General features: G+C 41.2%; 2 protein-coding genes across 5 annotated transcripts; both read left to right on the forward strand.

Moving 5' to 3' along the window:
- Nucleotides 1-2,268: 2,268 nt before the first annotated feature.
- Nucleotides 2,269-7,227, forward strand: RB195_010339 (uncharacterized protein; the record flags this gene model as incomplete). 2 transcript variants are annotated; one of them, XM_013445234.2, is made up of 4 exons in its annotated part: nucleotides 2,269-2,399; nucleotides 4,957-5,017; nucleotides 6,912-7,031; nucleotides 7,102-7,227. In XM_013445234.2, the coding sequence occupies 4 exons, from the start codon at nucleotides 2,269-2,271 to the stop codon at nucleotides 7,225-7,227; spliced, it is 438 nt and encodes a 145-aa protein (XP_013300688.1). The 2 variants fall into 2 exon arrangements, with proteins under 2 accessions (XP_013300688.1, XP_064048877.1); XM_064191294.1 differs by having other exon boundaries at nucleotides 2,293-2,399.
- A 3,468-nt stretch (nucleotides 7,228-10,695) lies between these two features.
- Nucleotides 10,696-16,977, forward strand: RB195_010340 (uncharacterized protein; the record flags this gene model as incomplete). Of its 3 annotated transcripts, XM_064191297.1 has the most annotated exons (8): nucleotides 10,747-10,756; nucleotides 10,835-10,942; nucleotides 11,238-11,369; nucleotides 11,441-11,526; nucleotides 13,766-13,904; nucleotides 14,088-14,234; nucleotides 14,300-14,419; nucleotides 16,880-16,977. In XM_064191297.1, 8 exons carry the CDS (start codon nucleotides 10,747-10,749, stop codon nucleotides 16,975-16,977), a joined length of 840 nt encoding a protein of 279 aa, XP_064048880.1. The 3 variants fall into 3 exon arrangements, with proteins under 3 accessions (XP_064048878.1, XP_064048880.1, XP_064048879.1); XM_064191295.1 differs by lacking the exon at nucleotides 13,766-13,904 and having other exon boundaries at nucleotides 10,696-10,756; nucleotides 11,441-11,530; XM_064191296.1 differs by lacking the exon at nucleotides 13,766-13,904 and having other exon boundaries at nucleotides 11,441-11,530.
- Nucleotides 16,978-17,111: the final 134 nt, after the last annotated feature.

Here is a 17,111-nt window from a genome sequence, read left to right on the forward strand (position 1 = left end):
ACTCCGTCGCAGAAAGAAAGAACAAGAGCAGCCAAGTGAGCGGTATGGTCGTGACAAAACGACATGAATCACGAGTGTAGCTGCGGTGCATTTGCGTGCGCGCTCGAAACGGCGTGGTGGAGGCAGTAGCTGGAAGCGAGTTGGGACCGTCGCAAACTGCGGGGATGGGTGATGCCAGCAAGGGTTTCACCAGGCTCCACCGCAGCGTTCCGATAGAAGGAACGTACGCAATTGCGTGCGTGCTTCATGTCGTTTTGACCATACTACAGCTGTGTGGCAACTTTGCTACAGCTTCATCGGACGAAACGCAAGTTCAGTACGACCAAAACACATGAACGGTGCAGTTGCGTAAGCGGCTGTGATCGAAGCGATGCGGCAGAGGGTAGAGCTTTGGGAGAACCTTGCTAATATCACTCCTCGTTGTGATTCGTGATGTAGTCCCCACCTCGATTCCAACCGTCGTTTTGAGCATAATGTATGATTTGCATCTTCCGCGACCTCAGGACGGAGGGTGCAATTCCGTACTTTCTGTCCATTATGTACAGTCCCCACTTCTAGATCTGAATAGTAGCATTGTCCAACATTGTTCTTTAACTCTTGGCTCTCAGTAGGTAGTGGTTAAAAGTGATGTGGAGCGAGTGAGTAAGCGTAGCGTAAGTAGTAAGCGCGTGTAAGTTTCGTGCACTGCATTGCCTTTGTGTGGAAGCTTCAACTGTTACATACGGAAACGATAATGGAAGAAAAAACAATACGTGAATATGCAGTATGATCCGAATCTTTTGATTGATGCAATTGTTTTTCAGTTAGACCAGTTAGTTAGTTCATTTACAACATCGGTTATCGACCTGTGTTGTAAATGCGCAAAACCACAGAGTCGATAAGGACTACAGTAGTGCGAGGGCTGTCTTTGATGCAATCGTTCAGTTGTTCTGTCGAGTGGTTGCAATGAGAAAAACCAAAAAGATTAAGCCTATAGTTCCAAGCTTTCAAGTGGAAGTGGACGGCTTCGAATGTGAAATCATGGTTCACTTGTTCTAGAACTAGAAGCAATTGTTTCAAGACCAGAGCGGAAGCAGAAGTGTGTACTGACGTTTTCTGTGTAGGATTCACGACGACCATGTTTTGTTATGATTTAGATTAACTTGTTTGGGTTTCTTTGGGAAAAGAGTTCACGATGCTGCTGAATTTGGTTGTGACTGATTAGACTTGCTCTGTATTGATTTTTCAAAGATAGAATTATGTGGACACAGTCTACTTGATTCTTGCATGCTCTGCATTATTTGGAAAGTTGAAGATGAACCACGCACACATACAATGGTCAAGCTTCGTTTTATCTTTTGAAAGTATAAGGATTCCTTGTCCATCTTCAGCCAACTTCTGTTGCGATCGACTCAATGATTCTCTTTTGAAAATAAATGATTGGACTTCTATTGAAACTAGGACTCCATTTATCTAAAAATCCTATTATGTTGTGAAAGCTCTGGGTTTATTTGAATTCATACATAAAACATTTTGTTCTCATCAGACACATCAGCACGGAGAACACATCCACCGACTGAAAATCTTATTAAAAGGACTTTTGTAAATTGCTCTAGTGTTATTAGAACTAAAATGTCCATTTCCTTTTTTTTTTTTGCGAACAGAGGTTGATCGCCTTGCGAGGTTGTAGATTGTTTTTTATGAGTGAGACAGTCAGTGCTGAGGTTATACACTGGAACTTTTTGTCAGATTTCGCATTCGAAATTTCCGAACTTTTCGATCTGACAAGAGACCTTTTAGTTTGTTATTCGTCACAAACCCTAACTTGCCCACTCAACATCCGATGAAAGATTCTGGTCTCAGCTCCCGTTCTATTCCCTTTGTTTCTCATCGTTGTTCGCCGTTTAGCACGCAGCTTCGTAGCTGGGAATTGGCTAGCTTCCGCGGTTTATTCTGAGAATCATTTCTTTTCGTAGTTCTAGCAGTTTTGATTTTAACGTTTGTAACTCAACACATTAATTTTTGGAGACCTCTGAAATAATAGTCCACCTTCCGCACGTACTTAAGTTTTCTCCCAAGTAACACTATCTAGATACCAGTTTTAAATCTTCTGTAACGAATGTGCTGGGTTTACTTCTTGTCCGTCTTTTCCCCTCTCCCTATATGGAGTTCTTACAGTTCTTTGTAATGATACGCTTCTTTTCCCACAAATCCTTTTTTAAAAACATTTTCAAATCGAACAGGTTCGTATTCAATTGCACCATTTCTTAAGTATCTTGGATCTTGCAGATGTGGGGACGCTTTTCCATTCGAATGGCGTACTTGGTTGGATGCCGTGGATTTGCTTCCTCTGTGTCGCTTCCCAGTTCGTCTGCTTCTCGTCTTGCTACTTCATCAAATCCCTTATTAAATCAAAAACGGTTGGTAAACTGTTTTCATCTTCAAGCCTTAATTCAAATAATGAGGAGCATCGATGTATTGATTTGAAGCGTATCATAATTAGAATATTTAAGACGTTGGAGTTGTCGACGACTCGCATAAATATTCCTATTTAAAATGCGGTGATCAGGGCGCAGCTAAACAACTAAAAAGTTCAAAAAAGAAAGCTTTAAGAAGCTCCGGATAAAAATGAAGAAAGCCAGTCGGACAAAGGACAGGAGGTGTTTGTCTTATCACAATGAATTTCCCCATAAGCTTTCTGTCTGAAGTATTGCTTTTTTTCCTCCCAGATATCACGTTTCATTGCTTATCATCATCGAATTCAACAACCGACCTTATCAAGCTCACTTGAACTTTTGGAAGTATCTTCATATAGGTGACAACTGCCTTACTTTTACTTATGTATACAAAATATGATCAAAACATTATCGATTGCTCAGTTTCTAGCAGATGTTTTAGCGCCTATAGAGATATTGCGATATTGAACGTGTATGATCTCTCTTTCTTCGAGAACAAAATCTTCACTTGGAACAAGTAACATGCTCGCTTGTGCTCTCTTGGACTGAACTTATATTTTTGTCTTTTTTTTTTGAGCTCGTAAGGACCTCGACTTTGCAAAAACAATTTCTGTGGTTTATTTGGGTGTGTACAGAATGTATTTGTTCAGAGGTAGTGATTAAGTTGTTTTTTTTTTACTGCTTTGATCCGAAATTTGCTAGTATTCAAATCAATAACATATGGAGTGCACATTAATACGTATTTCTAAGTTTTCGTATTCATCGTTTACTAGTGTCGGATTTTTTCGTGGTTCGCGTAGTATCAGAAAACAGATTATTTGGATTCTATTGCCGCGCTCCATCTCTGGTGAATTTCGCCCTTTGTGCTGCACTTAACCTCTATTTCTCTCTCCCTCAGGAAGAAGGTTATTTTCACTTATCGAGATCATAACGGACATCTGCTCAGTTCGCATTTTAGGGGAAAAATCTGTTTGAAGGGACCAACGAAACGGTTTCAACACTAGGTTATTTCATCTCACTTCTTTCAAATAATCTTTAGGTGTTCAGTATATGGCTCTTTCAGTACTCTTCAAATCATTGTAACATATGCAACTCATAACAAAACACTTTTAGCTCTGTTACTTGTCTGCTTGCAGCGGCTCCGAATGGTTTTGGTTAGCTTAGCTCTCCATGGGGTGCCCCTTCGCGTTCGACTTTAATTCAGAACCGTTTGAATTTCATGAACGCGTGTCTACCCTATACAGTGACTTGAGGGACTGTGTCAAGTCATTGTTTTTTTTTATACTCCCAGACAGGTCTAGTACCAAGTTATCATATCTGGAATTTCCGTACCATCGATCGTTGGTGCAGTTACAACGGAACCTCTTACCTACCGCCCACACCCGCCTCTGAAATCTCATATATGTTGGAATTTCGAGTTTCTTTTCTTTTTTATTGCTTGGAAGTGGAGGAAAATCAGCAACTTTCGAGATAATACTTTTCTGCTGTATTTCTCGTTACGTAAGACAAACTTTAAAAGGATAAAAGGATAAAGTTTCTGGCGTTAATCATCCGCTTAGGATGAGCCCCCACGTTCACTTCGATTCAGAATCGTTCGAGGATTACGAACGTGTAACTGGCCTATACAATGTCTTGCGGTGGCTAGCCAATGTGTCAAGTCAGTGTTTTTATCCTCCCAGACAAGTCTGGTACCAATTTATCGACCCCGGCGTGATGAAAGGCTTGGTGAGCACTAGAGCGGATTCCTGCGATCGATCGTGCAGGAAGAGGAACCTCTAACCGCTACACTACACCCGCCCAAGGCAAATTTTATTTCCCATTGAGTTTATGAGACGAAACACTCATTTCAATTTCTGATATAATGCTATGGAGCTGGAAATATGCATCAAAACATTTCAGTACTTTTCCGTTCCCATTTGCTCAGATACTGGATCCGTAGTATAGACGATACGGAAGGGGTGCGGAATGCTCTAAGAGCTGAAGACTGATAATCTGACCGCAGGAGTACTTTAGAGGTGGTCGTTACTCTTTGAAAATAGACACGAAAGGAGAAAAAAGTAAACGATGCATTGTTTCCCTGGTTAGTGTTAGTGTTATCATAAATCTGAAACCACAATTTAGACATGGACTCACCATGGTCTACAACGTAGAGGATTTTAGCTAGAAAAAAGATCCACTAAGTGTACAATATCTTATGAAATAGCTGAGCAACCACATAAAATCCCTCAAAGTTCTATATATAAGTGTTGACTTGTTGCGGCCTAACTTCCAGTTTCTGTCTGCTAACGGGTTTTTTCACTTACCAGTAGTCATCTTGAACAGCTGTGATGCTTGGCGATAGAGCGTAACATCTGGAGAGCGTGTCTAATTTTACCCGTTACCATACTGTCGTAAAGATGGTTTGTATTATTATTTCACAAAGGATGACTTGAGCACATTTTAGTGGGTGTGATCACATTTATAGTGTTTTGTTTCCTAGAAAAGGAAAATACGAAGATCAAACACATTGTTTTGTTTTTAGATTCAGCCAAGTCGAGATTTTTGGACCTTTCGATCCTCCGAAGCAGCTTACCTTCAAAGAGGTACTTTGCATTTTGTATAGATAACATCCTTTCTCTCATACCTTTGTACCTGTCCTGTTTTTCCTAGGAAATGGAAGTGTTTTTCAAGTCACTGATTCCTCTCCGTTCAATGTACATGTGTGAAGCATATAAAAGAACATTAATTAGATATTTAGAGGCAAAAGGTTGAATTCGTGTACTACTTTTTGAGCAGAACCGAAATTTTTATCGGTCTTTATTTTGGCTTATGTTTCGGCGTTGCCGCCTTCTTCGGAGCCTGGAAAACCAAAGACAAGTGTTGATATTAGTATAGTATCGATTTTGATAAGCTGTACACGAGACTACACGAAATAAATTTGTTAGCGAACCTTTCGGCAATATCGCCTTCTTCCTTGATAATTTTACCAGTTTAGTTTTGGAGAGGTTGGTCGTTTAAATTGTAGATTGAATCGCCCCTTTTCAGGCTCTGAAGAAGGCGATATTGCCGGAACGTTAGCCAATAAATTTCTTTAACAACCTCGTGTACAGCTTATCAAAATCGATACGACATTCAACCACGCCGAAGTTCATTGAAAGTCGAACTTTTCAAAAGACAAGTGTAATCTATCCTCTAAAACGCGCCGTTACCCCACAAGATATGCCTTTGTGAACAGATTTCTCAAAGAGAGAGAAGCAGGTTACAATAGCGCTCACATTGATAGTCGTAGAGTCGTAACGTTAGAGGCCCACCGGATGTTAGAGTTCCACCGCTAATAGTTACTAATAATGTTGCCCCTTGTATCTGGCCTCGTAGGTAAGAACTCGCCTTTGCATTCATCTTAACTATACATTATTGGACTTTTGGCTGTTACATAAAATGCTTTCAATGCTTTCCACACAAAAACGTCGGACTCGCGTGCTAAAAATGTTGAATTTGTTCTTTTAGAATATATTTCTGACAGTAGAACTGCATTGATATTCTTTTCTGCTAACACCTCGGGGTTTCCTCAACTAGAAGAATCCAAAACTCCTCCTTTCTGAAAGTTTCTTGTGCTTAAATGGTATTTTATTCTCGTATCATCAGAGATAATCATGAGGTAATCATCTCTTTCTCTCTATTGTGCATGTAATCAATAGACAGGAATAGATGATTACCTCATGGATTACGGATCGACTCCACTTTTATTGATTTTTACCGCTTTCTTCTTTACAATCTTAGCGATGACGGTATTCATTCATGGTCCATTAATAAGTAATGTTTAGCATACTGTGTTAGAATAAACACGTCCCTTGCAATTAGGATGGAACTAGACAAAAGCAGGACAGCGACTTTCTTTCTGAATTTGGATTGCTGTTCAGGATGTCACGCAGTTGAAATGAGTCCAGAGCTTTTTCTGTAAAATTCTCATTCTTCATTAGGATCCAATGTATATGTTGTTCCCGCACTAGAATATTTGTGAAACGATGTGTGTTAGGGTAACCCTCTCCCCATCCCCACAATTTCGCTATCTGCGTTCTCCAAGTTTTATCCTCTGGCGGTTACTATCTCGAATGAAGACGCCAGTTTGTAACTGGCGACTTTGTCACTTTTTTCTGGCTACTCATTTGTAATCCATCATAGGGGTGTATAGAAGCTTGGTAACTTCTAGCTGCAGGTGATGTTGTAATAGGGCCAATATCGTGAACATTTTGTTTTTCGTATTTACAGTATGTATGTGTAGACAGTAAACTTAAGCTTGCCTGCTTATCAAAACTATTCACATTACCAACGCTGAGGGGTAGCACTGCGATCTCATTCTGCATCGCAACACTATTTCTCAAATAATTAATAACGGGATTGATCCTATTTAATTCTGCGCACTTGTGTATGTGATGGTGACTGTTCTTATGAACATAACCATTCGTTTCAGTTCCCCGAGAGTTTTGGCTGTTTCAGGTTGAAGATCGTGTGCTGAAAGCTATTCGAGCTTGGGACAGATTTCCAGCTGACAAAGAAGGACTATTAAAAATTGAGGCCGACTTTGTTAAAGACCTGGGATTCGATTCACTCGATCAAGTTAGTCATGAAGTCCATTTTCTGAGACCAACAATATTTGACATAATAAGAGTCGATTGTTTATTTGCAGGTAGAGATTATGATGGCTGTCGAAGATGAGTTCGGTTTTGAGATACCACTAGAAGACTCGGAGAAGTTGAAAACTCCTCGTGATGTTTTCAAATACATCTGTGAGCGGGAAGATGTTTTCGAATAGGCATCGTTTGCTACACGTATTGTCTTTTAAATTTAGAGTGTACATTGTCATATTCGTCTTAGAGTAAGTCTTAGAGTTGGTGTGATTCTTGAGGATAACGTTTTGGAACGATATGATGAAGGTTATCTACTTGGAGATTTGTTTAGTATGTTGCAATGGCGTTGAGGTGAACTTTACTCCAGAAAAGTTCATGTTGTATTCTATTCAGAGAGATTGTGAAACAGTTCAAATTGATCACTTTAAAACGTCTGACGAAACAGTTATTTAGATCAGTGTTAGAGATTTCCCGGATAGTTTGTATTCAACGTTCTTCCGTTCGTTTGCTATCAAGGATATGTGTTCAAGTAAGATGAAGAACTGTGATAAAATGTCGATGGCGAAACCGAAAATATAGTAGTTTAAGCAAATGAAACTCCTTTTGTGTTTATGTGCCTTTGATGCTTTTTTAACCTATCCAACATTTTGAGCAGAAAGTTCTTCATTCCGCGGAGCTCGACACTTTTGATTTCTTTTCGCAGACTGACTATCAATCGAAAATGATCCTCCTTGTGAGTGAAGTTGTTTTCGTCAGGTAGATTTGCAATTTCCTGGGACCAGAACTGATACAGAGGTGTGTCATGTCATGTCGTGTCATAGGCATAAAATAAATACATAAAAAACATAAAATAAATAATACAGTCATAAATGTGACATCAACATTAATCAACATTTCTTGAAGGTCCTGTTGCCAATTTGTGCTTCACCTTCATCTAGTTTCTCGAGCTCGATTAGGCTTAAGAAGTGGAACATGGTTTTGGAGTACCGAGGTGAACATGAGCAACCTTCCCCACCACGCACCACAAATCCAAGACCTTCACTCATCACGAGCACTCAAGATCATCATCTCGGACGAATTCCAATACGATGTTCACTAACTACAACAAAGTGTCAGTGAACACCAGCATCATCCATGTACTAAATGTCTGGAAGCAGCGCTTCATTCGATGTTTGTGTCGCTTGAGTTACAATCTCCCGAAAAATGTTTAGCATCATTGTTGTTGAATAATGAACAAAACATCCTCTCAATATACCACTGCATTGCAGGTCAGATAGGGGTGCGTGTAAAGAGGGTCCCGGCGGAATTTCGAGCATGCCCCGGTCATGCCTCGTCAGAACAGTTAGCGATGGTGCGTGTCCTAAAGAGATTCAATTTTGTTAGCACCTAAATAGCTGACTTTGCTTACCTACCGCTAATCATACGCTGCATCACCGGCTAGGATATAATTCACTCAATTTAGTAATCGCACCAGAAGCAAGAGAAATCTTCACGTAAAAAATGAGATAAGGATGTACCTAATAGCTTCAAATCACGTGCATAAAAATTTTCGTTAAAACGAAAAATTCCAGTTTTCGAAAGCAACGGTAATGAAAACTATCGTTATCCTGTAACTCGCAAGCTTTTTTGTAGCCTAATTTATTTGTGGGCAGAAAAAACCTTCTGTATCTCTGACTTCTTGAAACTTACAGGAAGGAAAAGAGTTCAAATTTGGTAAGATTTCTAGACTTTCTGAAGGTGATATAAAGACATACTCACTCTCTTTCTTTATTAGAACACCATACAAAATGCCATATACTTCTATCTAACGCTATTATTCTTTGACTTATTCGGTAATTTCGACAGCTCGTACCACTGTTCTTTGCATATTTTCTTGTAACTCCGCAGTTTTCTGCGTCTCTGTAACTAGAAGAACATTTAAGACGGTTGTCTGCGTCTTCATGAACGACTGGAGCGTGACCTCTTCGAGGTATGCTCGCGTATCCGCCGGCATATCCTTTGGGCACGTTATGTCTCGGAGGCATTCACGGAGAATCCGCCGGGACCCTTTTTACCGTTCCTCGCCAGATAGCACCGTACTCGCCCTGCTTCTCTAAATGCAGTGTTTTGGGGGCCGCAAGCTTGTCCACGTGAGCACCTGTGCTGACGCCTGTCGTGCTCCCATTCCCACTGATGACGATCACTTACTATCATCTACTTGAGCAACGGATCTACAACGCTGGCGCAAATGTTTTTCTTGACTGGCAAGCGACAAATTTTTGTTTCTGACGTGACGTGACTACTGGACCGCTGTGGCGTAAAAACCGTAAAAATCATCGTATCACCGTAAAAAAGATTGAAGGGATAAAATTTTACTCCTATGTTATCCTATTTCAGTTCCCTTACTGCGTGCACTGGAGTGGCCATCAATATTTTTGAAGGGGTAGCATTACGCCGTCAAACTTTTCTCCACGTCAATGTCGCTGATGGTGCTATCGTGGGAACGAGAAATTCTATTTGTGACTTCGCGATATAACCCTCGAAGGGGCTCCATCTGTTGAGTACATACTACGAATTTGTTGCCGGAGGCTTCCAGAACGCCAAACTGATTTGGAGACTGTGTTCAAACCAATGGAAAGAAAACATGTGGGTCAGCGCACGGTGTCTTGCACGCTCACGATACCTTGATGGATATAGAAGAAAGGATATAGAAGAAGGAAGGGGCGACTCATTAGGCAGCTTTCAAGATCCCTAGCATTCATAGATGTTGATGAGTTCGAAACAGTTTGTGTGTAGTTAGTTAGTCGTGCTCCTCAGTCACCTTGCTCTTTATTTGTTTAATGTAGTTAAGTGAATTTAAGTGAAAGCGTTCAGATTTGACTCTACTTTGTTTTTCAATCAACATGGTGGCATATCGGACTTCAGAGAAGCTTTGGAATAGGTTCTCCTGTCCAGTAGGTGAGGAGGAGGGTCTGGTAGGTCGAACTTTTCGTTCATTTGCTCGATGCAGTGTTTGGTCTGTTTCGTTTTCGGAGGGAGATTCTCTTTGTCATATAATTGTAGATGTCGGACACAATAGCTAATGCTTACTCACGTTGCTGGTCCACTCAGTGAAAGCTTCTGTTGTCAACGATATGGCCAATTTCATCATGTTGCTGTCCACTAGGTGAGAGGAGAGATAAGAACATATGTATGTGGGAAGGGTTTTCCTCCTGATTTCCCTCAACAGTTATCACAGAATGAAGGGATGGGTCTGACAAACTTGGTTAAAGAAACGTGCGGTGGAATAGACACACGGTGGAGTGCAACGGGATGAAACGCAATGGATGCAGTTTTCACGGCCACGAAACGGCTTATAGCGTCTAATTTACATTCTGCGACATACACAAGAAGTCATTGCGCGATAGTGCTGGACCACTGCGCACCAATCGACACCGTTGGACTCGTCCCACTTCATTTTATAGCTATCTGGCGCCGACGCACCATTTCGACGCCGGTGGATCGCATCCCATTTCATAGCTATACATACACATACACATACACATACACATACACATACACATACACACAGACTAAGCCCGTTATTATACAGCATGATCATGATGTTTTGTGTTCTCAGATAGTGATTAGACCAGGCATCTATATAAAGGCAATCTTCTGGCAAGCTCGTTTTAATGAAGTGTACACCGTTATCCAGCTATCTGTGGTATTGTGTATTCCTTGTGATGAGCGCTGGTACGTCTTGTTTCATCACGTTGGCTATATATTATGTGTGTGATTCCTCGTTGGAATCCCAATGACTTCTTGTGACAGATCCACAATCCTGTAAAGGTGGCGCTGTGAACGAGGATTTCCTGAAACACTTTCCTGCAGCTTGCCGTAACGTGCAGGGCGACTTGATTTTTAACCAAAAGTCATTTGGTAAGAGCGCAACCATTTCTTATAAGCTAGTTTATGAACATCCTATGCTCGAGCAGTCAGATGGACTGGAATTTTATGATTTGCGAAACCTTCAATATTTCGTTTGAGATTCACACCACATGTTATCTCCAGTTTATTCTGACGTACGCAATGACAATTTTCAATTTTCACGCTCGAGTTAATAATCGTTCGATTTGATAGTCCAATTGTTTAATTGTTCGATTTGATTGGGTATATTGTAGTTGCGATACTGTATTATTTACTGATTTTATTTCATTTTAAAAAGGTGCTTCAGATGCAGCGAAGAAGTTGGGTCGTTGCATGAATTCTGTACAATCGGTTGAAGGTCGTCTGGTGTTTGAAGAAATCCGCCATACCGCTAATTCACCTTGTCTAGAAGATTTGAGAAAAATTAACAATAATGGAGGTCAATAATGGAGTTTAATCCACAACGCCACGTACCTCTGCCTGACGTGTAATTTCGAGCACTAATTTTAGATGGTCCTGCGATAGAATTAAACCACAACGATGGACTATTATCCCTTAACCTCTACAGTATTGAAACTATCAAGAACAAAGACAGAGTAGGTGTGTATGAAAGATGTATTTTGTTCTCACGCAAGCCAGAAAAAATTGTTCAAATAGTCAGAAGACGCACCAAGTCTTCTTCTGCTCCATAAAACTTGGGCTTCTCTGAAAATGGTAGTTCATACAGGTTCGGTCAAAAGTATTTAATGAAAACTTGGTCGTCTTTATTTTTCTTCATGGGAAAACTGAGGTGAACAGACTATGAGCTTACATTTGAGCTCGCAAAGTGAGCTTAGTTACTATCGGGGCACAGTAGCAGTATTGGCTGCAACTGCAGAAGCGTCAAGGGCATCACCCCGCGAATCTGAGGTGGTGCGGATTTCAGGTGGAGTATTCGTATACGGGATAGTAGATTATGGAGAAGCGGGTGATTCCGTCCATTTCTTCCTAATTGCGGTAAAATACGAGATGCATGCACAAGGCGTGCACAAGGCTGGTGCCCTCCAATCGAACTCGTTGTAGAAAATAGCGCGCCGGAACGCTCGAAGCCGTATCTTCCGAGCCGTTTTTTACAATTAGGAAGAAATGAACGGAATCACCCTTCTCTCAATAATCTATGATCCCACCGGAACTCGAATACTCCACAGGAAATCCGTACCACCCCAGATTAGTGGGGTGATGCCTTTAAGGAAAGGCCGCCATAATCGTCAAGTCTTATATGATATCGAGCCTTATATGATCTTCGAGTACTCTGATGGAGAAATCCCGCTGAGAAGTAGAACGAGATCATTCTTGATTTCTACATTGTCTTTTCGACAGTCACGTCCACTTGTTTCTTCAGTATCTGAACGGAGATGTTCTTGTCATCCAAACTATCTTATGTGATTCTGGGAGATATAAGACGCCTAATTTGAAGGCCACGCGGGACTTGAATTACAAGTGGTGCTTCTGAACAATTCGGGGCTTAAACATTTAATCCTAATTGCACAGTAACAGAAAGGTGATTAGTCTACAAACACTCGAAGTTGGGTTGCACTTGAACGGAACACCGCTGGACCGTCTAGCTTGAACCTTGATCGAACTTCCTACCAGTCCCTGGTGAGGGCACACTTAAATTTGTAGCACTTGAATAAGTAAAAATAGAAGGTGCAGCGGGTAAGGAAGAAAGCTAACTTGAGGGGAAAGCTTACGGGGGGCGCGTTTAGATGCTCGATACGAAGTCCTCTTTGAATTTGCCTCATTGCTTTATAGCGGTGAAGATCTGATAAGCCGCGCAAACGCAACATTCTGTGCATGACATGGAGCACTTGCTGACCATCGATTGCATACAAGATACAAGAGAAGTCAATACTTGAGCGATGTAAATAATTAACAATGATACAAACAAACAATACATGAAAAAACTACAAACTACTACAAACTACTTAGTGGTCGACCTTGTCGACACTATCCTTTTTCCGATGTACCACATTCCATTATGTCACAGAAGATGCGCAGTATCTGGTTCTGACAAGATCGAGTTGGAACGCGTGGAAATCTCTCACCAGTTCCTAACAACATCCTGGCGTCGTCTCAAATTGCTTGTCTAAATTTCGCCCTAATTCCGAGAAGAGCAACAAGACTGTTGTTCTATGAGAAGGGAAATCCGTATGTCATCGCGCTATTCTCCCACCTGTTTAACTCACATATGCGCCCACGCGTCGAAGCGCTGTGCAGGAATGAATCCGAAGAAGACTGAAAGAATGGCTGCTGGAGGACGACATTTGGCGGGCCGTATTTTGAAAAGGATTTAAAGCGCTTGATTACATTGCAATCGTGCACCAAAATGCGAAAAGTCGCACGGAAGCGGAAGTGACGGTCGGCATTCACAACATCTTCGTTTCGCTTACATCGTCCGTGTAACACCAGTCGTCAGCGGGGCAGAACGAATCCTGGCGGACTCCAAAAAAGTGCGTGAAGGCGTAGTCCTACATCTAAATCCGTATATGACGGTGTTCATGAATACTGGTATAAAATAGATCTCTGGTGCTTTTTTTCACTCTTAGCGGAACGAATATATCCGGATGCTTCATCTACTTGTATCTTAGCCGCACTTTTCAAGGGACCTTCTAAACATCTATTTCTTTCTCTGTAGTGCAAATAGAACTTGCGTCGAACCATCGACCCAGAGCTTCATGCTTAACTCGAGCTGGATCTACGAGAAACGTAGATTATTTGCAGGAGTTCCCAAATTCTAGCAATTTTCCTCTTAAGATAAGAACAAATAAGTTTTCTCTGTTCAAAATGCTCATGTAGATTTGTCTGCAAGTGGTATTTCAAAAATTATTTGCGTTCTGTGTCCGAAGTGAACATCCTGTCTTACATGGAAAGAAATTCTTCTGTAACTCCAATTTTAGCATCAATGACTCCGAGAGTTCACAAGAAATGAAAGGAGGTAAAGCTTTGTTTTCACTAATGTAAAGATTGCTCAGATGTTAGAGGAATTCTGCTTCATTTTGTGGTTGTTGATGATTTTTCTGAGTGCTATGTTCAGGTGAAATGGTTGTAGATAGCAGTGTTCTTTTGACTTAATGTGATCTGCTATTGTTGTGTTTGATATGTTCTTCTGTTAATTCAGTTTTTAAAATCCATCACGACAATTTCTTGGAGAATGCATCGTATTGGGAGTTGAGCAGGTTAGTGCAAGCTGCGGGTGGAAACGATAAAGACTGCTTGGATTTGTTCGAAGTGAGACAGGCTAATTTCGTCGGAGGGAAAGGCAAAGGTTTTGCCTTTTTTATTTAACGCTTATCCTCACTACACATCACATCACTGCTTTTCCTATTTCAGTTAGCGCTTACTTATGGTTCTTCATCATCTACGGAGGGGTTTCCGTGTTCGTTTATGGAGTGATTATAGTGGTGCACATTTTTCTACGGCCCCATCTTCCAAAACAAATGCGAACGCCCAGTGCGTTTTTGCATAATGGAAGGGCTGGTCATACATCGCACTACAAAGAACGCATAATCTCACCAGGAGGCAGCGTGTGACGAAAGTGACGATGTTTAGATCCTTTTGAGCGAATGTAGAGTTCGGTGCATAGATTACGAGTATGAGCGTGGTCCCACTCAATTTCCTCTAATCGTCCTAGAAAAAGACGTAGGATAGGCGTTTGCTCCACGAGATACGTGAAAACGCACCACTTTAGGTGTGAGCGTTCGAAAATCAAGCGCTTGAGTGGGCTGCTGTGGACGCCTCAGCAGCCTGCGAGTTAAACCACTGAATAGCGTGCCGAGGGAACCGGGGCGAGTACAAGGTGGTGCGTTCTAAAGTAACTCGTAGGAACAAACGCCGCTCCCGTTTTCTAGTGCTTTTAGGAGATGGGACCACGTTCATACTCGTAATCGTAATTAATAGTTCCGTTATACATCTACCTTTAAGCAATTACTGTGGGACTATTGAGATCAACCGGGAGGTAGAGGCTCACTCTCTTTGCTGCTTATTTCTTTTCACCAAAACACTGGGATTTCTTCTTTTCAGAATTTTTATCGTTTAACTTCGGAACTAAAACTTCTCGAACCAGATTTTCATGAGTCTCCCTCTTTTGGTCGCTGACAGAGTCCTCTCACATAATAGATTCAAACTGCACAATAACAGAACATTAGTAAACATGGATCAACATGATCTTTCTTGTTAGCGGGGAAGGATATTCGGTGAGTTACAGTTACAGACCGGTGATTTCTTAGCAAGGTGTTTGGAGTACCACACGCACAGACGTAAAGTTTTATACGTATTCGATGATGCTGGTCTCGTGATCCCCTGTAAGTCTACAAAAGAGTGTCGCAGCTGCCTTCCAAGTAAGGCATTCTAATCGCACAACTTAATTCTTGTGAAGAATTCGGTTCTTATGGAGTTCGGTACTTATGAATTCTTCTTATGAAGGTCACCTTGCATGAGAACTTTACGAAACTGCATGAAAATGCTGCTTGCGCGCAAGGTATATTTCATTTTAGGGTGGCCACACCCTAAAATGAAATATACCTTCAATTTCGTGGCCAGACATCTCGTCGATAGCCTTAGCAATCAACGTCCCAGATAATCGGCCAGCCTTGATTCAGAAGAATAAAAATCTTGAAGCTGTCAGCGATATAGCCTGGTCAGTAGCATGAGTGGGACTGTGTGAGACGTGATGAGAGTATATGAGTTACATACATGTAGTCTTGATAAGTAGAAAATGACTGATGATGACTCCAATGACTCTGGCTAATATCTTTTCCTCTGCCATGGCCATGTTCGCCTGAACAGAAATTTTTGTTCTACTTGTGTATTCAACCTGATCACTTCAAGACTCAAATTTTTTTTTTGTAGTGGACATCAACAAAGTATGCAGGATTTCTCAGTACGCATTTGTCACCGTTTTGACAAAAGATTTCTGTTACATTTCTTTCCATGAACTGGCTGTCAAAGACAAAAACGTGTGTATACAAGCCGTAGAGTTTTGTGACGGATTTTAGGATATGTGATATTTGGGATCAGCCTCAATGACAAACCTTTATCACAACGATACCTTCCTTCGTCAGCTAACGGTTTCGATCATAAACGTTACGTTAATAGTTAGCGTCACATACGCTTCCGCGAACACCTAGCAATGATTAGTCTCTAAAAATAGCATTCGCAGGATTTCTTGTGTTTGGGATCTTAAAGAGCTTGTTCTTCAAAGCCTGAGCACTTTGGGGTTTCGAGTGGCCTGTTCCAGTTTAAAGTCCGGAAATAGCAAGTGCATCACGCATCCATGAAAGTTGGTTCTCATCACATTTGCATAAATTATGGCAGCAAGGCAGCACATGAACTCAAATGATTTTGGGTTACTGATAACTACTCTATGTTTGCAGGGGCGCGTTAGCGCAGTCGGTATAACGTTCCCCTGTCTACACGATCGATCGGAGGTCCCGCCCTAGTGCTCACCAAGCCTTTTACCCCTCCGGGGTCGATAAATTGGTACCAGACTTGTCTGGGAGGATAGAAACACTGATTTGACACATCGGCTAGCCACCGCAAGTCATTGTATAGGCCAGTTACAGGTTCGTAAACCTCAAACGATTCTGAATGGAAGTGAACGTGGTGGCGCATCCTAGGCGGATTGATTAACGCCAGACACTTTATCCTTTTACCCTTTATGTTTATGTTCTTCTATGTTATTGTTCCCAATCTTCCTCTCACATGATTCTAGCAGGTTTGAAAAAGGGTACAACTCAGCTATTTCCTCGAATTTACAATTTCGATGGTGAAAAAATAACGGGGTTCATGAAGCTCAAAATATGTTACAAAGATGAGTTTTTTTTGCGCATGCTGTCTCTATGTATGACCAGCCCGGAGTTCAGTACGAAGTCTCCGCACAATGTCACAGATATCACAGAATTTTTTTTTCAGTGTCTCTAAAATCTGGGAAAAGCCTCAAATCTTTTCGTGTAGCGATGCCTTCGACTCCATCAATCCCTCTGCCGTCAAATTTTCGGAGTTATAACTGAACTGAAATTAATGTACATCTACGCAATGAATTACGTTTACGTCTATAAATATTTTTCCTTGTTATTTTTATGAGGTTTTAGAGCATTTTAGTCAGCAGATTTACATTTTCATGGAGTTCATCTGTGTTTCATTC

The sequence above is a fragment of the Necator americanus genome, chromosome III (assembly GCF_031761385.1).
Source record: "Necator americanus strain Aroian chromosome III, whole genome shotgun sequence".
Taxonomy (NCBI): domain Eukaryota; kingdom Metazoa; phylum Nematoda; class Chromadorea; order Rhabditida; family Ancylostomatidae; genus Necator; species Necator americanus.